This window comes from Medicago sativa, chromosome 1 (assembly GCF_051527215.1).
Source record: "Medicago sativa cultivar Bolivia chromosome 1, Bolivia_mono, whole genome shotgun sequence".
Classification (NCBI taxonomy): Eukaryota; Viridiplantae; Streptophyta; class Magnoliopsida; order Fabales; family Fabaceae; genus Medicago; species Medicago sativa.
The window spans coordinates 34024099-34045063 of NC_140749.1; the positions used below are offsets into that span (position 1 = coordinate 34024099).

Below are 20965 nucleotides of genomic sequence, written 5' to 3' on the forward strand. Positions count from 1 at the left end.
TCCCAATTTATGTAGGCTAGTAAAGAGCGTTTTTAACACCAACATTCAGACCTTAATACCCTGTGGACTAACCTCACTAAACCCATTATTTATTTTTATTTTGGTGAATCAATCAAATAATTATTAGTACAAAATAAGCCTGTTTTTATTTTGTTTTTTAGAATTAACAAAAAATGGTTACATAAATCAATTGATGTTAAGTATGTTTATCAATGAATTTTGCTCACAATGGATTTAATTCCCCCAAAATACATGACCTGGTAAGCCAACTTTAAAAAAAATATTAGTTAGCATTCAATATTCAATAAGCTAAGATACTAGTTGTTTTTAAAGAAAGGCATGTGTAGGATCTTAACGTAAAGGAGATAATTCCTTCAAATGAGCCCAGGGTTATATTTATCTTATGCTATAGAAGGGTACCTGTCACACAAATTCGATTAAAATAAGGGAATCCTGTCAAAAGTTAAAATAGATCACTACCCTTCAAGTACCTGAGCTAATCATTGATTATTTTACTCTTGAGTGAAGATACATCAATGGGGGGGTGAAACAAAATAATCAACCAAATGCCTAATGTCGGATGCATAGTATATATATAAACAACACTACATGTGTCCTTAGTAATAAACTAGAGTACAAAATTGGTGCTTATAATATATGTCCAAACAAAACATGAAAGTGTAGTCTGGTTTGACATTGACACAGCAGAAATTAAATAACGCTGAAACATGGATATGTCTCAAACAGCAGTGACGTAATTTATAATTGCAAAAAAAACAAAATTATAAGTTTCATCAGAATACCACAACAGCATGGTGTTTTTGATCTTCCTGTCTATCTAAACAAGAGACACCCCTGCCAAACATGCACACAAGAGAATATCTGCATATAAGAGATAATAACTTTGGATGCAGCAATCAGCAGTAAATTAAAGAGTAGCCAAAATAGTAAATTTTTCCATCAAGAAACAACTGTATTCTTAGAAAGCACTTAAATTCAACACAAATAGTAAAACTCTATCCTACATCAATGCAAATGCTACAGACCAAAAATACATCAATGCGAAGATAAATAATTCAAAGTACACAACAAAACTCGTCTCAAACAGCAGTGACGTAATTTATAATTGCAAAAAAAACAAAATTATAAGTTTCATCAGAATACCACAACAGCATGGTGTTTTTGATCTTCCTGTCTATCTAAACAAGAGACACCCCTGCCAAACATGCACACAAGAGAATATCTGCATATAAGAGATAATAACTTTGGATGCAGCAATCAGCAGTAAATTAAAGAGTAGCCAAAATAGTAAATTTTTCCATCAAGAAACAACTGTGTTCTTAGAAAGCACTTAAATTCAACACAAATAGTAAAACTCTATCCTACATCAATGCAAATGCTACAGACCAAAAATACATCAATGCGAAGATAAATAATTCAAAGTACACAACAAAACTCGAGATAAGGCAACAGTTTTCATAACAGCCAAGTTCATAAATATAAATTGCAGAAATAACTTAAAGCTTGTCTTCAAACTCAGAAAGGGGAGTCATTTGTTCCTTGAGTCCCTTCCTCTTGCGGATGTCCATAACAAGCTGTGCAGCTTGTGATCCAGCCTCCAAAGGATCTGAGGTCATGGTGTCCCAATGATCAAAGACACACTGGGGGAAAGCCTGCCCAGATGTTGCAGCTCTCAACTGACTAGAAAATCCAAAGGACTCAATGACAGGGAGGTATGCTTTGATGTTGTAAAGTGGGGTACCGGGCCTCTGCATTTCTTCAAAAACGTGCCCACGTTTCTGATTCAGAACACTGTAGATACCACCAAGAGCTTGCTCAGGAGCTTGGATTTCCACCATGTAAACAGGCTCCAGAAGCCTGGGTTTGGCTGTGAGCTGTGAGGCATAGAAGACCCTCCTAGCAGTAGGAATGATCTGACCACCTCCTCTGTGGATAGCATCAGTGTGCAGGACAACATCACATACTTCAAAGCAGATGCCTCTCATGTTTTCTTCCGACAAAACACCTTCTTTTGATGCCCACTGGAATCCAGCAACCACGGAATCCTTGATTTCATTCAAATACTGAACTCCCTTACACATATCAACCACCATGTTGGGCCCGGTGGTCTCAGGTCCAAAACACCAAATTTTCTTGGCAAGATCCTTGTCCCAACCATACTGTTCGGACAAGATCTTAGAACGATTCTTGGGATCATCCCTTGGTCCTATTGTGCCCTCATCAATGGCCTCTGCAAGTCCATCCTCCAATGGTCTTGCTTCCATGTACAGCCGGTTGTGCTTGTTGGGTGATTTACTCATCACTGTGCGGATTGATCTATCAAGAACAGTCTCCCTGAATGACACAACAGGGTCAGATTTAATAATCTCAGCACCACCCATGAAATCATCCTGCAAATCTTTCAAACAGATCTCAAGATGAAGCTCTCCTGCACCAGCAACAATGTGTTCCCCAGACTCCTCAATAGTACAAACAACCATAGGATCTGACTTAGCCAAACGTTTGAGACCTTCAACAAGCTTGGGAAGATCTGAAGCAACCTTGCACTGAACAGCAACACGCACAACAGGGGAGACGGAAAACTTCATAGCTCGGATAGGGTGGGCATCAACTTCCTTCTCATTTGTCAATGTAGCATTCTTTGTAATAAATTGATCCAAACCAACCAAAGCAACAGTGTTACCACAAGGCACATCCTCAACAGTCTCCTGTCTCTTTCCCATCCAAATAACAGTTCTCTGGACACTTTTCACGTACAGATCTTTCTTCTCTCCAGGGACAAAATTTGGTCCCATAATTCTGACCTTCAAACCTGTGGAAACCTTACCGGCAAACACACGGCCAAAAGCAAAAAACCTTCCTTTATCAGATGCTGGAATCATCTTTGACACATAAAGCATCAGAGGTCCTTCAGGATCACAGTTTCGGATAGCATTTGCATATTGATCGTCAAGGGGGCCCTCATACAAATTCTCAACACGGTACCTCTGGGCAGTATGTGGTGAGGGAAGATGAAAGATCATCATTTCTAGTAGGGCAGTACTTGCTGGCAACCATGTTTGCATAACACGTTTCATCAATGGCTTACCCATCAGGTCCTTCTCATCAGACTTCATGGTGACCCCTAGCTTTGTGAGCATAGGCCACAACTTATCCTTCTGATCATTCATACAAGTGTTGATGATCTGCTTGATAGGCTCATAACAGAACTGAACAAACCCACGCTTGCACGAAGCTGAACCAGTATTCTTGGTGGTCCATTTTTTTGTGGCAGGATCAAAGAAATTTTCACCCCAGAGCCTCTCCATCATCTTGGACTCGTCAACGCCAAATTTTGAGGCATACATTTTTGCAAAGTTGGTCAGAGTAAAAGCCCAACCATGCAAACCAGCAGAAAAGGCAACTGTTCCTTTCTCTGGATACACCATAACATCACCAAGAAGTGGATCTTCATATGTAGCCATAATCACATTAGCATTCTCAATCACCCTTGAAAAGGTCTGGTATGCCTCCTCTCCATCAACCTGGAGCTCAAGGAAGCACCTGTCCATCTTATTAACTGTAAGAACAGGCCTAATCCTTTCTCCAAGAGCTTGTCGCAGCACAGTTTCAGTTTGGACACATACACCTTCCACACAGTCAACCACCACAAGTGCTCCATCAGTAATACGGAGTGCAGCAGTAACCTCAGATGAGAAGTCGACGTGCCCAGGGGAATCAATGAGATTAATGAGATACTCATTTCCATTACGCTCCCCCTTGAACCTCTTGAGAGATTCATCAGTCATTTCATAGTAGAGTGAGATACCGGTAGACTTGATTGTAATACCACGCTCAGCTTCATCAGCACGGGTGTCAGTCATTCGGACATCACCTGCAACTTCCTGGGCAATAATTCCCGCAGCAGCGACTAGAGAGTCGGTTAGAGTTGATTTTCCTGCGTATAGAAACAAAGAAAAAATTGTTCAGACCGGTAAACTATAGTACATATACAATATGACAAAAAATAGAATACACTCTGATTTGCAGGAAAGTTTAACTGTATGACAATAATACTTTTGAAAATTATATGACAAAACATTATTATGTGATCATCATTAGTACTTAAAAAATCATGCGGAGTATTAAGAAATAAGAAATAAAATTAGATACAGTTTATCTACGTCAGATATAAAAGAATTTTTTTACAAGTAATAACTCTAATAATTTATTGTCAAGCAAACACAGAGCACATGTTTCCTACAGATTTTTTGTGGAAAAATTAATTTCTAAAACCTATAATCAAATTTAGAAATTTGTGTTTGTTTGTGAGATTTTCAAAGAAAACAAATGAGAAGTTTTTAGTAGCTTCTCAGCAATCCATTTTATTATAATTGGTTTTATATAAAGGTGATTTTCGTTCTAGTAAATATACACAACAACTTCTACTATTTTCAAAAATCTCTAAAAATTAATATATAGAATTATTGAGTACCAAAATCATTTTTTCTTATAATTTGTAACAAATAAGAGAGCAACATCATAGTTCACAGCAATCAAGAAAGGGCTTGGAGTCTATACCGTGGTCAACATGAGCAATGACAGACATATTACGAATGTTGTGCTTGTAGTCCATAATACGACGTAACTCATCAGCTGTGAACTTCACCTGTTGATGGTAACACAAATCTCAAGTCAGATTATGAAAACTCAATCAAAGTAAATAAAAAATAAATGAATCGAGTGTTCTCCACCAACTTACCATCTTGACTAGTCTTTTTAGTCCGCAAAAAAGTCTTTAGTACTGAAACATCAAAACATTAAAGTTAGTTAAACATGAAACATCACAAATACATCAACAATAACACAAAGATGACCAAATCTATAATCATGTGTGTCGGGGTCGGACACTTATCTCAGTTTATAATTATCAAAAAAAATCCAACAAAAAAAAAGTAGTACAGTATAAAAATTATTCAGATTTATGCACGATGTTACCATAACACACTCATCTCAGTATTTAATTATCAAAAAAATGTTGTATTATAACTTAAATACACAAAACACAAGTCTACTTCAACTACATAACACAACAAAAACAAATCTGAAAAACAAAAAATTCAGAAAAATTCATATAATCATGTCTGTATTTACAACAGATTCGTTCCTTACAATTAATCTAACAGTAACAACATAATAACATGTGTTTTGATTAACTTAATCTCATATATTCAAACAAATTCATATCAAATAACAGAAAAATTATTCACACAAAAAAGTCAACATAGCTACATCAATTTAAACATAAAATCACTGAGATATCAAATCTAGAAGAAAAAGAATGAAATAAATACAGAAACAGTTCAGATCTGAAGCAAATCGAAGTTGAAAAAAGTGTGAAGAAAAAAACAAGTACCGATCTGAATAAGAACAGAGAAAATAAGTAAGAAAACTATAACAGAGATGAAAAATTGAAGAGAGAAAATTGAACCTGAAAGAGAGAGGGAGAGAAAGAGAGAGAGGCGGCTAAGGTATGGTGCTGCCTTTCTCGCGTTATAAGAAAGAGAGAAGAGTGTGTGAAGTGTGTATATGTATGAGTAAGGACCAAGCGAAACCAAAAACGCAATCTCTCTAACCTAAATTATTCCGTCCAAAAAAAATAATCTATCAAATATCAATAGGTTTTCTAATTTTTTTTTTTTTTTTTTGTTAACATGGTTTTGTAAGAATAGGGGAATTCTTTTGGAATATACCATTTGTAAAATACTCACTCACACTCTTGTAAAATAATGCTACTAACACACTTTGAAAATTGTTATTTACACTTAAAATTTATTTTGTTATCACACATCTGGAAATGACGAAAATATTTCTAATGGTAGTTAACTATTGTTTGTTCGAAAAGGAAAGTCAAACATCGAACTATAGTTAATTGTAGGTTAGAGTATTGAAGATCATTTACAGATGTGTGATAGTAATATTTGAAGTGTAAAGAGCAATCTTCAACATACTTGATAGAAATGTTTTTTTTTCCAGCTCCTAAACATGCATTTTTTACAATATTCATAGTTGGTTATCACTACATTCATATGTTCGTTTTTTTAATTCCCAAAATAAATTTCAAAAAATACACAAGTTTGCAAAATTAATTGCAAAACAATATAATACGACAAATTTATTTAGTTTTAATTTCATCCCCGTTCAAATCGGCAATAAACAAAGTGTTGTTTTACATTACATTCTTTCTAAGGATGTTGTATCATCATGATGCTAGATTTAAATTAAATTCATGAAAGTTTGCCAAAAATGTTGGAATTCAAATGTCTTATACTGAATGTAAAAATTTATAAGTCTCTTTAAAAATTCAAAAGAATGAAGAGAATGTATTTTGTATTCTACCAAATCAACTATACATGTTCTCACATTGAATTCCTTCATATAAGAAGAGTGGGCTGATGAAGTTGTTTTTGCATCAAACAAGATAAGTATTTGTGTATCGTCTCCACAGGGAATAGTGCGTTATCAAGGACAGTTTTACATCAATTATCATTCAAAGTATTAAGAGTACTTGTTTGTTTGAAATGTGATTAGCTAAACTAATTTGCAAAAAGTAAAAGTTGAGATAAATAAGGATTGAAACTTGTTAGGAGTAGAATTCCTTAACCAAGCGTCACACGTAACCTAATGATCCATACGAATTCTAGCTTTATAACCAATATTATCACAATCAATTCTAAACTATCCTTCGTGTCCAAAGCGATATAATTAACTCTAAGGTATCGTTTAAACATTCGTGTCCAAATCCCTTAAACGATAACAAAGTCGATCAAATAACCTAATCGACCGTGTCCAGCCTGATTAAGTATCTGAAAGCATTTAACTCTTGATTATGGTGATTATCACAAGATTAACAAAGATGTCAAGTAAGTTAACCTAAGATATATTGCTACTCTAGCTCTAGATTCAAGAGTTTGTGTCCAAAGCATCTTGAATCTCATTGAAAGCAATAACACAAGAATAACAACAATATTGAATATAAATTGCTAGAACCATAACTTGCAAGATCAAGAGATTACATGTTAGCAAGAATCAAGTACCTCTCATCCCAACAAAGGGTATTTAGCTACACATCATCATGGAAGCCTTGCAAGGATGGATTGAAAAGGAAGGATTCATTACCCTTGTGATGTCTCAACAAAGGAATAAAGATCTAACTTCCAAAATCACTCTCACTCTATATGATTACCCTATTTCTCTCTATAAAATATCTAAAACTAAAACCTAAGAGAAAAACTAAGAAAATATCAAGCTCAGATTAATTTCAAAGAGTAGCAAGTGGCTATATAAAGACTTCTGCCCTGCCTGAACTCGCAGCTGCGAGCTACACCAGTCGCAATTGCGAGTAGCTTCTCTGGACCAATGATATGCTGCCACGTCATAAATGAGGAGGTCAAACCGCCCTAACTCGCAGCTGCGAGTAAGGGAACTCGCAGTTGCGAGTTGCTCGCATTGGCACTCGCAGTTGCGAGTTTGAGTGCGAGTTGCTAAGCCTCCTGGATCAGCTTCTGCCCAAATAGTACTTTTTCATGATTTTTGGTCTTTGATCAGTGTCTTGAGGCTAATTCCTGCACAAAAGAGTAGAATAAGATAAGTAAAGCGTAATAAGGCATTTAACGCTTATTTCTCGGCTTTTCCTTTAATAACTTGCAAAGCAAGTAACAAAAAGTGCTTAAAATATAACATGAATTTAACACTTTTATGACACTTATCATGGGCCACAAGGGAATGCATTTCTAACATGTGTTATATCCATTCTTTCAGGTTTCCAACGAGACTAGCATACTTTTACCCTAAGTATAAGACACTTCGATGCCAACATATTCAGCAAACTAAGAAGAATTAAACTAAAATCCAACAAATAACGACACAACATAATAATACAACCTAAACATCTTCATATGGCCGAATCAAACTCTTTAGAATATCTTCAATAGATCTCAGCAACGAAACATCCAACTCGATAGTCAAGAACATGTTGCGGTGACCAAATATGGAGAACATGCTCCTCATGTTGTCGTCGTTCGTAAGCATCATATAGATGAACTGAATCTCCCAATTGAGTCGGTCGATGGACGTCGATAACCAACATCGCTCACCCTCCTTGTGTCTCTCTAGTTGAGTCGCCTGTTGATTTGATCTAGTTGATCCTTCAAATCTACTAACGTGACATCGACCTGAACCCTGAACAAATTTGGTTTTCCACCGTTGAAGCAGACTGTAGCTAACTTCATATTCAGATCTACTGGATAATTTTTTTAAGGAGGATCTACTGGATAATTGTTCATCTATTCATATTTAAACCATAGGAAATTAAACAACGACAGAACATAATAATGCAACCTAAACATCTTCATATGGCCGAATCAAACTCTTTAGAATATCTTCAATGGATCTCAGCAACGAAACATCCAACTCGATAGTCAAGAACATGTTGTGGTGACCAAATATGGAGAACATGCTCCTCATGTCGTCGTCGTTCGTGAGCATCATATAGATGAACTTCAATCTCCCAACTGAGTCGATCGATGGACGTCGATACCCAACATCGCCCACCCTCCTTGTGTCTCTCTGGTTGAGTCGTCAGTTGTTTTGATTTAGTTGATCCTTCAGATCTACTAACGTGACATCGACCTGAACCCTGAACAAATTTGATTTTCCACCGTTGAAGCAGACTGTAGCTAACTTCATATTCAGATCTAGTGGATAATTGTCCATATGTTCATATCTAGCTTTATTTATTTATTTAGCTTTATGTATATCAAAAAATAAAAAAATAGGTTAGGTTAAAAGGTTTTGGGGTGATCCAACGTCACTACGAAATTCTTACGTTTTATTTTTATTGCTACATTAGTTTTCGTTTTAGGTTTTATTTATTAAAAACAACAAAAACATTTCAAATAGTCCAAATTTCAAAAAAAAAAAAAAATCATTTTCATAATAAACCTTGATTTTCAATCAAGTGATTCCCTTTTATTTTTATTCTTTCTTAATCAAATTTCAATCAACTTAATTATACTTTAAGTCATTTTCCTTTTAATATTAAAAAATACAAACAAAATCTTATTTTGCCACTTGACTTTTATTTTAAAACTTTTTCAAAAACTAATAAAAAACACAAAACAAATCAATCGGAATTTTTACCCCGAACTACGAGGTTTTGATCCCTCACGGGTACGTATGCAAAGGACTTTGTCCTTCCAAATCATAAAAAATGTAAAAAAAAAAAAAAAAAAAAACAATTTTCTTTTTCTTTTAATCATCACTTTAATTCCATTTTCTAAGCAAGCAAGTCATAGCACAAAAAATGAATAAAGTCAAGAGGTTCTCGTAGAATACTACGAACGTTTAGGGTGCTAACACCTTCCCTAAACGTAACTAACCCCCGAACCCTAAATTTTTTAAAAATGTGGTAATTTAGAACTTTTTTCCCTTTCTTTTGAAAAATTAAAAGTTCAGTCGTGAAATAAAATTAGTGAGTCAAATGTTAATCAAATAGCTTGATCTCCGAAAAATGACGCGACATCCATGTTTAAGAAATATTTCTAAGCTCCCTACTTTGAACCATAAATTCAGATCATAATGCGCATTACAGTATAGCTTAAGTTCAGTGTGCATCAACATGATTGAATTATCCCTATTTTCTTAATTAATTAATGGTAGTAAACCAATAGAAATTAGTGGTTGTTCTGAGTTCACAGAAAGAACAATAGATGCATATCAGTTTTTTTGTTTTTTTTTTAGGGAATAGATGCATATCAGTTTAAAATGAACATATCAGTTTTTTTTTTTTTGAGGGAATAGATGCATATCAGTTTAAAATTAACAGTGATATTGATTTTATTAAAATTGTCCAATACCATTTGGTGGAATATCTGTTAAACAAATTTGCTTTGCTGATTTTAATACTAAGCCAGTTCATTAAAACGTTGGAAAGCAATATTTAAAAGTAGCATCATAATTATATAATAAGTAGGATAAAAGTAAGGCATATGCCAATACAATTAAAAAGTTCAAGAAAGCAGAACACAAACAACTCCACCACATAGGGCTTTGATAACTGATACATTGTTCAAAAACATAAAAACAAACAAAAAAAGAAGCCAAATGCGCAGTTGGAAACGATGGATAAACGTGCACTGAAAAATGGATCCAGACATCATGAATCAATGACGAAGCATTAGGAAGTAGATGGTTTCATTCACGCCAACCCCAGGAGCACCAACTATAACACGCGCACCCACCTTGATCCTTCGAGCCTTGACCATTTGATCCCAACCTCCCCCAATCTTAAAGACACGATAAGTACGATCAACAAACTGAAGAGTGCAGTTCCACATATTGGCATTTTCATCGACCAACCTAACAGCAGTTTGTGTTCTTTCCAAGGCCATCTGACAAAATCCAAAGTAAGCAAGTTCCTTCATAAAAGAAATAGTTCAGTGTCAGTATATAACAATCATTGATAAGGTATAAAAAAATATTGGCAGAAACATAGAGAGATACCAAAAACCCAGCGTTAATTTCATCGGCTTCAAGTTTCTTCTCGTATGTGAGTTGAAAGTTCATCTCATCATACACAAATGGTCTAGGAACAATGTTGGGCATATTGACTGGAATAGCATTCTTCTCAACCGTAAAGTTCACTGGCGGATTAAATTGAGGATAGTGAAGTGTCTTACCAAACCTATTCTTGATCCTAATATTGAACCTTCCCAACCCATGGAAAACCAGCGTGACCCAGGCACCAAAATAGATATTGTAAAAATCAATTAGCGCATGCCACCCCTTAGTCAAATATATGCCTTGGTTGTTCCTCTCTACTAATACCTCAAACTCTGTTATGTGGGTCCACCAAAGTTGCATACTGATCGATCTCATCGCCAAAGTCATGAGCAAACATCATGGGAAGCATTACAGCACCCTGCGAAATAACCAAATGGAATAAGCTTAGAATAAATTAAAAACAAATTTCGTACAGTAGAAAGTATGATAATAGAAACATTGTTACACAAAAAAAACAACTCACATATTCAACATCAAGCTCCACTAAGTAGGTCCTATATTTCAAACGCAACTCGTTGATAATCCGGTCCATTTCAGTAGAAGGATTGGGATCCAGAGGGGCTACAAAGAATAAATACAAACAACAAATCAAATGATGTGTAAGGAAGGAGATGAGTGAATTTTAACAGAGGATACAAATGAAACTAAGATGGACTATAGACCATTACCAGTCAAGCAATGATAGGATAATAGAGCCTGTATGTCACGATGAGTCATCACTTAACAGAGATGATGAGAGACGCGGGCAAGATGGAAGGAACAATGGTATATATAGATGAACATGGAAGTCTATTAGTATTCGGCACATTGGAAAGAAAGACACCATCATTTAATGTAGTTGGAATACAGATGGTTAGTGGCTGCACTCGGTTCATTGTAAGCATACAGTGGGGGATTTGAAATACAAATTCAGCATTTAATGAGATTAGTAAATGCATTTCCCGCCTAATGCATTAGGGTTAGGGCTTCCAAATAGGGTTTGCATATGTGCTTTAGGATTATAAAAGATTCGTTGTATAAACTTATAAGAACTTTATGCATAAATAATTCATAGTGAAAAAAATAACTTAAAGCTTGTCTTCAAACTCAGAGAGGGGAGTCATTTGCTCCTTGAGTCCCTTTCTCTTGCGGATGTCCATAACAAGCTGTGCAGCTTGTGATCCAGCCTCCAAAGGATCTGAGGTCATGGTATCCCAATGATCAAAGACACACTGAGCAAAAGCCTGCCTAGATGTTGCAGCTCTCAACTGGCTGGAAAATCCAAAGGACTCAATGACGGGGAGGTATGCTTTGATGATGTAAAGTGGGGTACCGGGCCTTCGCATTTCTTCAAAAACATTTCCACGTTTCTGATTAAGAACACTGTAGATAACACCAAGCTCTTTCTCAGGAGCTTGGATTTCCACCATGTAAACAGGCTCCAGAAGCATGGGTTTGGCTGTGAGCTGTGAGGCATAGAAGACTCTCCTAGCAGTAGGAATAATCTGACCACCTCCTCTGTGGATAGCCTCAGTGTGCAGGACAACATCACATACTTCAAAGCAGATATCTCTCATGTTTTCTGCCGACAAAGCACCTTCTTTTGATGCCCACTGGAATCCAGCAACCACGGAATCCTTGATTTCATTCAAATACTAAACTCCCTTACACATATCAACCACCATGTTGGGCCCGGTGGTCTCAGGTCCAAAACACCAAATTTTCTTGGCAAGATCCTTATCCCAACCATACTGTTCGGAAAAGATCTTAGAATGATTCTTGGGGTCATCCATTGGTCCTATTGTGCCCTCATCAATGGCCTCTGCAAGTCCTTCCTCCAATGGTCTTGCTTCCATGTACAGCCGGTTGTGCTCGTTGGGTGATTTACTCATCACTGTGCGGACTGATCTATCAAAAACAGTCTCCCTGAATGACACAAAAGGGTCAGATTTAATAATCTCAGAACCACCCATGAAATCATCCTGCAAGTCTTTCAAACAGATCTCAAGATGAAGCTCTCCTGCACCAGCAACAATGTGTTCTCCAGACTCCTCAATAGTACAATCAACCATAGGATCTGACTTAGCCAAACATTTAAGACCTTCAACAAGCTTGGGAAGATCTGAAGCGTCCTTGCACTGAACAGCAACACGCACAACAGGGGAGACGGAAAACTTCATAGCTCGGATAGGGTAGGCATCAACTTCCGTCTCATTTGTCAATGTAGCATTCTTTGTAATAAATTGATCCAAACCAACCATAGCAACAGTGTTACCACAAGGCATATCCTCAACAGTCTCCTGTCTCTTTCCCATCCAAATAACAGTTCTTTGGACACTTTTCACGTACAGATCTTTCTTCTCCCCAGGGACCTAATATGGTCCCATAATTCTGACCTTCAAACCTGTGGAAACCTTACCGGAAAACACACGGCCGAAAGCAAAAAACCCTCCTTTATCAGATGCTGGAATCATCTTTGACACGTAAAGCATCAGAGGTCCTTCAGGATCACAGTTTCGGATAGCATCTGCATATTGATCGTCAAGGGGGCCCTCATACAAATTCGCAACACGGTACCTCTGGGCAGTTGATGGTGAGGGAAGATGAAAGATCATCATTTCTAGGAGTGCAGTACTTGCTGGCAGCCAGGTCTGCATGACACGTTTCATCAATTGCTCACCCATCAGGTCCTTATCTTCAGACTTCATGGTGACCTCTAGCTCTGTCAGCATAGGCCACAACTTATCCTTCTGATCATTCATACAAGTGTTGATGATCTGCTTGATAGGCTCATAACAGAACTGAACAAACCCACGCTTGCAAGAAGCCCAACCAGTATTCTTGTCGGTCAATTTTTTTGTCTGTATCAAAGAAAGTTTCACCCCAGAGCACCTCCCTCATCCTGGACTCATCAACATCAAATTTTGAGGCATATATTTTTGCAAAGGTCGTCAGAGTAAAAGCCCGACCATGCAAACCAGCAGAAAAAACAACTGTTCCTTTCCTTGGATGCACCTGAACATGACCAAGAAGTGGATCTTCATATGTAGACATAATCACATTGGTATGCTCAATCACCCTGTGAAAGGTCTGGTAAGCCTCCTCACCATCAAGCTGGAGCTCAAGGAAGCATCTGTCCATCTTATTAATTGTAAGAACAGGCATGATCCTTTCTCCAAGAGCTTGTCGCAGCACAGTTTCAGTTTGGACACATATACCTTCCACACAGTCAACCACCACAAGTGCTCCATCAGTAATACGAAGTGCAGCAGTAACCTCAGATGAGAAGTCAACGTGCCCAGGGGAATCAATGAGATTGATGAGATACTCATTTCCATTGCGCTCCCCCTTGTACATCTTGAGAGACTCATCAGTCATTTCATAGTAGAGTGAGATACCGGTAGACTTGATTGTAATACCACGCTCAGCTTCATCAGCACGGGTGTCAGTCATACGGACATCAGCTGCAACTTCCTGGCCAATAATTCCTGCAGCAGCGACTAGAGAGTCGGTTAGAGTCGATTTTCCTGCAAATAGAAACAAAGAAAAGATTGTTGTTCAGACCGGCAAACTATAGTACATATACAGTATGACAAAAAAATTAGAATACATTCTGATTTGCAGGAAAGTTTATTATATGACAATACTTTTGAAAATTGTATGACAAAACATTATTATGTGATCATCATTAGTACATAAAAAATCCTGCGGAGTATTAAGAAATAGGAAATAAAATTAGATATAGTTTTTCTACGTCAGATATAAAAAAAATTTTTACAAGTAATAACACAAAAAATTTCTTGTCAAGCAAACACAAAGCACAACTATTAGCCTGTTTGCTACAGTTTTTGTGAAAAAATTACTTTCTAAAAACTATAATCACATTCAGAAATTTGTGTTTGTTTGTTATAGATTTTAAAAAAAAAAATGAGAAGTTTTTAGTAGCTTGTCAGCAAACCATTTTTTTATAATTGGTTTTATAAAAAGGTGATTTTCATTCTAGTAAATAAACACAACACAACTTGTACTTTTCTCAAAAATCTCTAAAAATTAATATCTTGAATTATTGAGTATCAAAATCACTTTTCTTATAATTTGTAACAAATAAGAGAGCAACATCACAGCAATGGAGAAAGGGCTTGGAGTCCATACCGTGGTCAACGTGAGCAATGACGGACATATTACGAATGTTGTGCTTGTAGTCCATAATGCGACGTAACTCGTCAGCTGTGATCTTCACCTGTTGATAGAAACACAAATCTCAAGTCAGATTATAATAAATACTCAATCGAGGTAAAAAAAAATAATGAATCGAGTGTTTTCCATCAACTCACCATCTTGACTAGTCTTTTTAGTCCGCAAAAAAAGTCTTTAGTAGTGAAACATCAAAACATTGAAGTTAATTAAGTATGACATATCACAAATACAAAAACGATAACAAGAGTTACTGAGATTAACGGCAAAAATAAACCAACAATAACACAGATGACAAATCTGTAATCCTGTGTCGGACACTTATCTCAGTTTATAATTAACAAAAAAAGTAGTACAGTAAAAAAATATTCAGATTTAAGCACGATGTTACCATCATCTCAGTATTTAATTATCAAAAAACATGTTATATTATCACTTAAAAACACAGAACACGAGTAACCATCAACTACATAACACAACAAAAACAAATCTGAAAAACAAAAAATTCATATATTCATGTCTGTATTTACAACAGATTCGTTCCTTACAATTATATAACACAGTAACATCATAATAAAAAATCAAAAAATAAAATTAAAAGTCTAACAACATGTGTTTTGATTAACAATCTCATATATTCAAACAAATTCATGAAAGAAAAAAAAAACAGTGAACGAAAAGAAAAGCACTTGAGAATCGATTATGCAAAAGCTGAAAACGTCATAGCCAAAATCTGATACCAACCAAAAATGATGCAGAGATTACTCCCAAAGCTTCGCTCTCTCGCCGTTCAATCTCTACAACCATCTTCTCACCATTTCCTCCACCATTCTCTCCCGCAACCACTTCACTCCGCTTCCATTTCTCGCCCTCTCTTCAATTTCTCTCCTTCGTCTCTACGCAAATCTCACCCTTCCCCTTTTTCTCACTCCTTGGTTCTTCAAGTGAGGCATGTTTCGTCTAGGGAAAAGAAGAAGAAAAGAAAGCTGATTACTCCGGTTACTTCTAATCTCAAGAAAACTAAAATGAAATCTTATTCGTCTTACAAGGAGGTACAGATTAATGAATGATGGGACTTTTAGGCGAAAATGTCACAATGCTCATTTGAAGTCAAAGATAGCCAATTGAAGTCAAAGATGGTCAAAGATAGCCAAAGTAATGAAAAAGCTCGGTTTTTGTGGTTAGAACATTGTAAGTTACTGCCAGTTGCAGAAAGTGGACTGGTCAGGTTAGATCATTTGTCCACATACACATTTTAGAATCTGCAGAATGAGAAATTACAGAACTGTTTCTTTCTTCTCTATGTGCGTGGAAGAGTTATAGGCTATGAAGCACGGACACTCCCCGGATTAGCTGTGTCATGGTGTTGGACATGTGTCGTGTCCGACACCGACACGACGCCGACACTTGTAATTACATTGAATTATGTGATTTTTTCAAATTATTAACTGTGTCGGTGTCCGTGTCGTGTCGGGTGTCCGTATCCGTGCTTCATAGGTTATAGGGCATAATATTTTGATGCTATGCCTCAAAATGGCATGCTTTAGTGGGAAATGAAATGTATGCAATATTGTTAAACATGCGGCGACGGTCCTCGTGAGCTTAGCTCATTTGTTATGGACAATGTATAATATATGCAAGGTTCGGGTCCAAACCCCGACCACCAACAAAAGAACATGCGGTGACTGATTAATCCTTTTTGTAGCACATTTGATTTTTCAATTAGCAGTTTGATAAAAACAAATTCATATCAAATAACATATAGCTACATCAATTTAAACACAAAATCACTCAGATATAGTAAAAAATCTGATTATGAAGAGAGAAAATAAGTAAGAAAACGATAAGAGAAAATGGAACCTGAAAGAGAGAAGAAGAGATAGAGAGAGAAGGCTAAGGTATGGTGCTGCCTTTCTTGCATGTTATATAAGCGATGGAGAGAAGAGTGTGTGAAGTGTGTGATGATATGTGGAAGAGAAAGGACCAAGCGAAACCAAAAGAGATGAAAAGATCTGCAACTGGATTTCCGGCCTCTTCACCATTAAGTGCCTGCATGTAGTGAGCTTTGGGGTCAACTGACTACACTCTTAGCTTTATTTTTGCACGCAATATTGGGACTTTTTAAATGTTGACCCCACTTTATTTTAAATGTTGACCCCACTTATCTGGTGGTTAGTGAAAATAGAGATATAAAGGTTAAAAAATCAACTTTTTCTAATTTTCTTTTTCACTTTGAAGTTGAGGTATTTTATCAAGTGACACACACCTTCAAAAACTTAATAATAAATCTATAGAGGTGAGTAATGAATTGCTTATTTGTGCAGAAGGTTTACATCCAAAAGATTTCATTTTTGCATTTGATAGGGAGAAGTTTATTAGTTTAGCTTGATTTTATCCATCAATATTTTTTCTTTAGATTTTCTTTGATGTCAATTTCGATATGCTAGTTTGACTTCTTCATAAAAAAAAATAAAAAATAATCTTCTCTCAAGCTTATGGGACTTGACAACCAACTTGAAAACTATATCATAGGTGTTAGTTCTTGTGAACAACTTTCTAATTTAGACTAGTAACATACCCGTGCATCCGCACGGGTGCTGGTTGGTCGGGGACGAATTTGTGCAGTATAAACTTGACATTAAGTATTTGTAAACAATTTTTTTTAAAGAGAAAGAATTTGTAAACAGTTGAAATGTATACATATTAAACAAATAACAAAAATGATTATTAAAAATAGGTTTTTCTATCATGTGCAAATTTTTTATATAATGATTTATATTATAATATCGAAATTTTTTATATGCAAATTGAAACAATAATATTATAAACTTATATGATTTTTCTCTTAAAAAAATATCGATTAATATAATTTTAAAATATGTTTATCAAATTGTCATGCGTATAATAATCATTTTAAAAATTTATCAATGACAACATGTCTCGTGTATACTTATTATTTTAATTTTTTAATCAATGACAATATGACACGTGTATTATAATTACTTTAAGTTTTTAATTAATGAGAACATGTCTCGTATATAGTGACGACTCGTCCCATGTTTAATAATTATTTTAAAAATTTATATCAATGACAACATGACTCGTGTATTATAATTACTTTAAGTTTTTATCAATGAAAACATGTCTCTTGTATTAGTGACGACTTATCTTGTGTATAAAGATAATTTTTATATTTTTAACAGCAACAATTTTTCAAGTATAAAATAATAATTTTAAAAATTTATTTGTGACAACCTGTCATGAGTATAATAATCATTTTAAAACATGATCTGACGGCGTATTCCATGTATAATTATTATTTTTAACTCTTTAGCAGTAACAACTTATCCCTTTCTTATATGGTGCAGACTTTTTACATTGTATAGAATTTTAGCAACGGCAATATTATAAATAGCAGGAATATTTTTTTATAAATAACAGTCGGTTTTCTGCATCAAGATTAGTTTAGTCAGCGACAACTTATCCCGTGCATTTACATTGCTTTTGGAAATTTTAGTCAATCCTCACTTCTTCCAAGTATTTCAACTTATCCCTTTCTTATATTGTGGAGACTTTTTTACATTGTATAGAATTTTAGCAACGACAACTATTTAAGTGTATAATAATTTTCGACTTAAAATTTTTTATAATATGTTTGCCAACTTCTCGTGTGTATTAGTGATGACTTGTCCCAGGTATAATAATTATTTAAAAATTTATATCAATGACAACATGACTCGTGTATTATAATTACTTTAAGTTTTTATCAATGAAAACATGTCTCTTGTATTAGTGACGACTTATCTTGTGTATAAAGATAATTTTTATATTTTTAACAGCAACAATTTTTCAAGTATAAAATAATCATTTTAAAAATTTATTTGTGACAACCTGTCATGAGTATAATAATCATTTTAAAACATGATCTGACGGCGTATTCCATGTATAATTATTATTTTTAACTCTTTAGCAGTAACAACTTATCCCTTTCTTATATGGCGCAGACTTTTTTACATTGTATAGAATTTTAGCAACGACAATATTATAAATAGCAGGAATAGTTTTTTTTATAAATAACAGTCGGTTTTCTACATCAAGGTTAGTTTAGTCAGCGACAACTTATCCCGTGCATTTACATTGCTTTTGGAAATTTTAGTCAATCCTCACTTCTTCCAAGTATTTCAACTTATCCCTTTCTTATATTGTGGAGACTTTTTTACATTGTATAGAATTTTAGCAACGACAACTATTTAAGTGTATAATAATTTTCGACTTAAAATTTTTTATAATATGTTTGCCAACTTCTCGTGTGTATTAGTGATGACTTGTCCCAGGTATAATAATTATTTAAAAATTTATATCAATGACAACATGACTCGTGTATTATAATTACTTTAAGTTTTTATCAATGAAAACATGTCTCTTGTATTAGTGACGACTTATCTTGTGTATAAAGATAATTTTTATATTTTTAACAGCAACAATTTTTCAAGTATAAAATAATCATTTTAAAAATTTATTTGTGACAACCTGTCATGAGTATAATAATCATTTTAAAACATGATCTGACGGCGTATTCCATGTATAATTATTATTTTTAACTCTTTAGCAGTAACAACTTATCCCTTTCTTATATGGCGCAGACTTTTTTACATTGTATAGAATTTTAGCAACGACAATATTATAAATAGCAGGAATAGTTTTTTATAAATAACAGTCGGTTTTCTGCATCAAGGTTAGTTTAGTCAGCGACAACTTATCCCGTGCATTTACATTGCTTTTGGAAATTTTAGTCAATCCTCACTTCTTCCAAGTATTTCAACTTATCCCTTTCTTATATTGTGGAGACTTTTTTACATTGTATAGAATTTTAGCAACGACAATTATTTAAATGTATAATAATTTTCGACTTATAAAATTTTATAATATGTTTGCCAACTTCTCGTGTGTATTAGTGAGGACTTGTCCAAGGTATAATAATTATTTAAAAATTTATATCAATGACAACATGACTCGTGTATTATAATTACTTTAAGTTTTTATCAATGAAAACATGACTCTTGTATTAGTGACGACTTATCTCGTGTATAAAGATAATTTTTATATTTTTAACAGCAACAATTTTTCAAGTATAAAATAATAATTTTAAAAATTTATTTGTGACAACCTGTCATGAGTATAATAATCATTTTAAAACATGATCTGACGGCGTATTCCATGTATAATTATTATTTTTAACTCTTTAGCAGTAACAACTTATCCCTTTCTTATATGGCGCAGACTTTTTTACATTGTATAGAATTTTAGCAACGACAATATTATAAATAGCAGGAATAGTTTTTTATAAATAACAGTCGGTTTTCTGCATCAAGGTTAGTTTAGTCAGCGACAACTTATCCCGTGCATTTACATTGCTTTTGGAAATTTTAGTCAATCCTCACTTCTTCCAAGTATTTTAACTTATCCCTTTCTTATATTGTGGAGACTTTTTTACATTGTATAGAATTTTAGCAACGACAATTATTTAAGTGTATAATAATTTTCGACTTATAAAATTTTATAATATGTTTGCCAACTTCTCGTGTGTATTAGTGATGACTTGTCCCAGGTATAATAATTATTTAAAAATTTATATCAATGACAACATGACTCGTGTATTATAATTACTTTAAGTTTTTATCAATGAAAACATGTCTCTTGTATTAGTGACGACTTATCTTGTGTATAAAGATAATTTTTATATTTTTAAAAGGAATAATAAAATCAATAAAAGGAATGATTTACATGATAGACAAAAAGAAATAATTTTTTTAAATTTCATATGTAAACTGTGTTTAATATATTTTTTCTATCATTTAAATGATTTATTTATGTGGATAGAAAAACAGATTTTTAACTTGTTCTTGTAGAAAGATTAATGAAAAAATATTTGTTTTAATTTTGTTATTTATTATTATGTTTAAATTTCTCACTCTCAAAAGAGTATGTATACCCAGATTTCATGTGTCTTTTTTTTTTGTTGAAAATAATAATTTAAAAGATATTTCATTCATATTTTACAGATAATCGGTCTACCGGAGAAAGAAGAGAAACTTTTAATTCCTGCAAAATGAAGTGCATTAGCAAAAGGTAAGGAGTAAAAAGTGAACAAAAGCTCTCAATCAGAGAA

General features: G+C 34.4%; 3 protein-coding genes and 2 pseudogenes across 4 annotated transcripts; all 5 read right to left on the minus strand.

The window, feature by feature from the left end:
* Positions 1 to 1285: 1285 nt before the first annotated feature.
* On the minus strand, positions 1286 to 5557 carry LOC146954496 (elongation factor 2). The gene is made up of 4 exons (XM_085716791.1): positions 5492 to 5557; positions 4763 to 4804; positions 4582 to 4669; positions 1286 to 3958 (listed from the first exon to the last, which is right to left on the minus strand). Exons 2-4 carry the CDS (start codon positions 4763 to 4765, stop codon positions 1518 to 1520), a joined length of 2532 nt encoding a protein of 843 aa, XP_085572917.1. The 5' UTR covers positions 4766 to 4804; positions 5492 to 5557; the 3' UTR covers positions 1286 to 1517.
* A 4442-nt stretch (positions 5558 to 9999) lies between these two features.
* On the minus strand, positions 10000 to 11550 carry LOC146954497 (uncharacterized). Of its 2 annotated transcripts, none has more exons than XM_085716841.1 (4): positions 11292 to 11550; positions 11087 to 11184; positions 10564 to 10981; positions 10000 to 10451 (listed from the first exon to the last, which is right to left on the minus strand). In XM_085716841.1, the coding sequence occupies exons 3-4, from the start codon at positions 10948 to 10950 to the stop codon at positions 10224 to 10226; spliced, it is 615 nt and encodes a 204-aa protein (XP_085572967.1). In that variant the 5' UTR covers positions 10951 to 10981; positions 11087 to 11184; positions 11292 to 11550; the 3' UTR covers positions 10000 to 10223. The 2 variants fall into 2 exon arrangements, with proteins under 2 accessions (XP_085572967.1, XP_085572956.1); XM_085716830.1 differs by having other exon boundaries at positions 10000 to 10478.
* Positions 11396 to 15756, minus strand: LOC146954498 (elongation factor 2-like). The gene is made up of 3 exons (XM_085716817.1): positions 14937 to 15756; positions 14755 to 14842; positions 11396 to 14129 (listed from the first exon to the last, which is right to left on the minus strand). Exons 1-3 carry the CDS (start codon positions 14937 to 14939, stop codon positions 13393 to 13395), a joined length of 828 nt encoding a protein of 275 aa, XP_085572943.1. The 5' UTR covers positions 14940 to 15756; the 3' UTR covers positions 11396 to 13392.
* Positions 11549 to 12179, minus strand: LOC146954499 (elongation factor 2 pseudogene; annotated as a pseudogene).
* Positions 12258 to 13364, minus strand: LOC146954500 (elongation factor 2 pseudogene; annotated as a pseudogene).
* Positions 15757 to 20965: the final 5209 nt, after the last annotated feature.

What these genes read in the sequence shown, in the direction of transcription:
- LOC146954496 (XM_085716791.1), bottom strand. An exon ending in CATTGCTCATGTTGACCACG is followed by an intron (nt 3,959 to 4,581) that starts GTATAGACTCCA and finishes TTCTATACGCAG; the next exon opens with GAAAATCAACTCTAACCGAC.
- LOC146954497 (XM_085716830.1), bottom strand. Translation starts at nt 10,950, where the DNA reads ATGACTTTGGCGATGAGATCGATCAGTATGCAACTTTGGTGGACCCAC. An exon ending in AAATTAACGCTGGGTTTTTG is followed by an intron (nt 10,479 to 10,563) that starts GTATCTCTCTAT and finishes TCTTTTATGAAG; the next exon opens with GAACTTGCTTACTTTGGATT.
- LOC146954498 (XM_085716817.1), bottom strand. An exon ending in CATTGCTCACGTTGACCACG is followed by an intron (nt 14,130 to 14,754) that starts GTATGGACTCCA and finishes TTCTATTTGCAG; the next exon opens with GAAAATCGACTCTAACCGAC.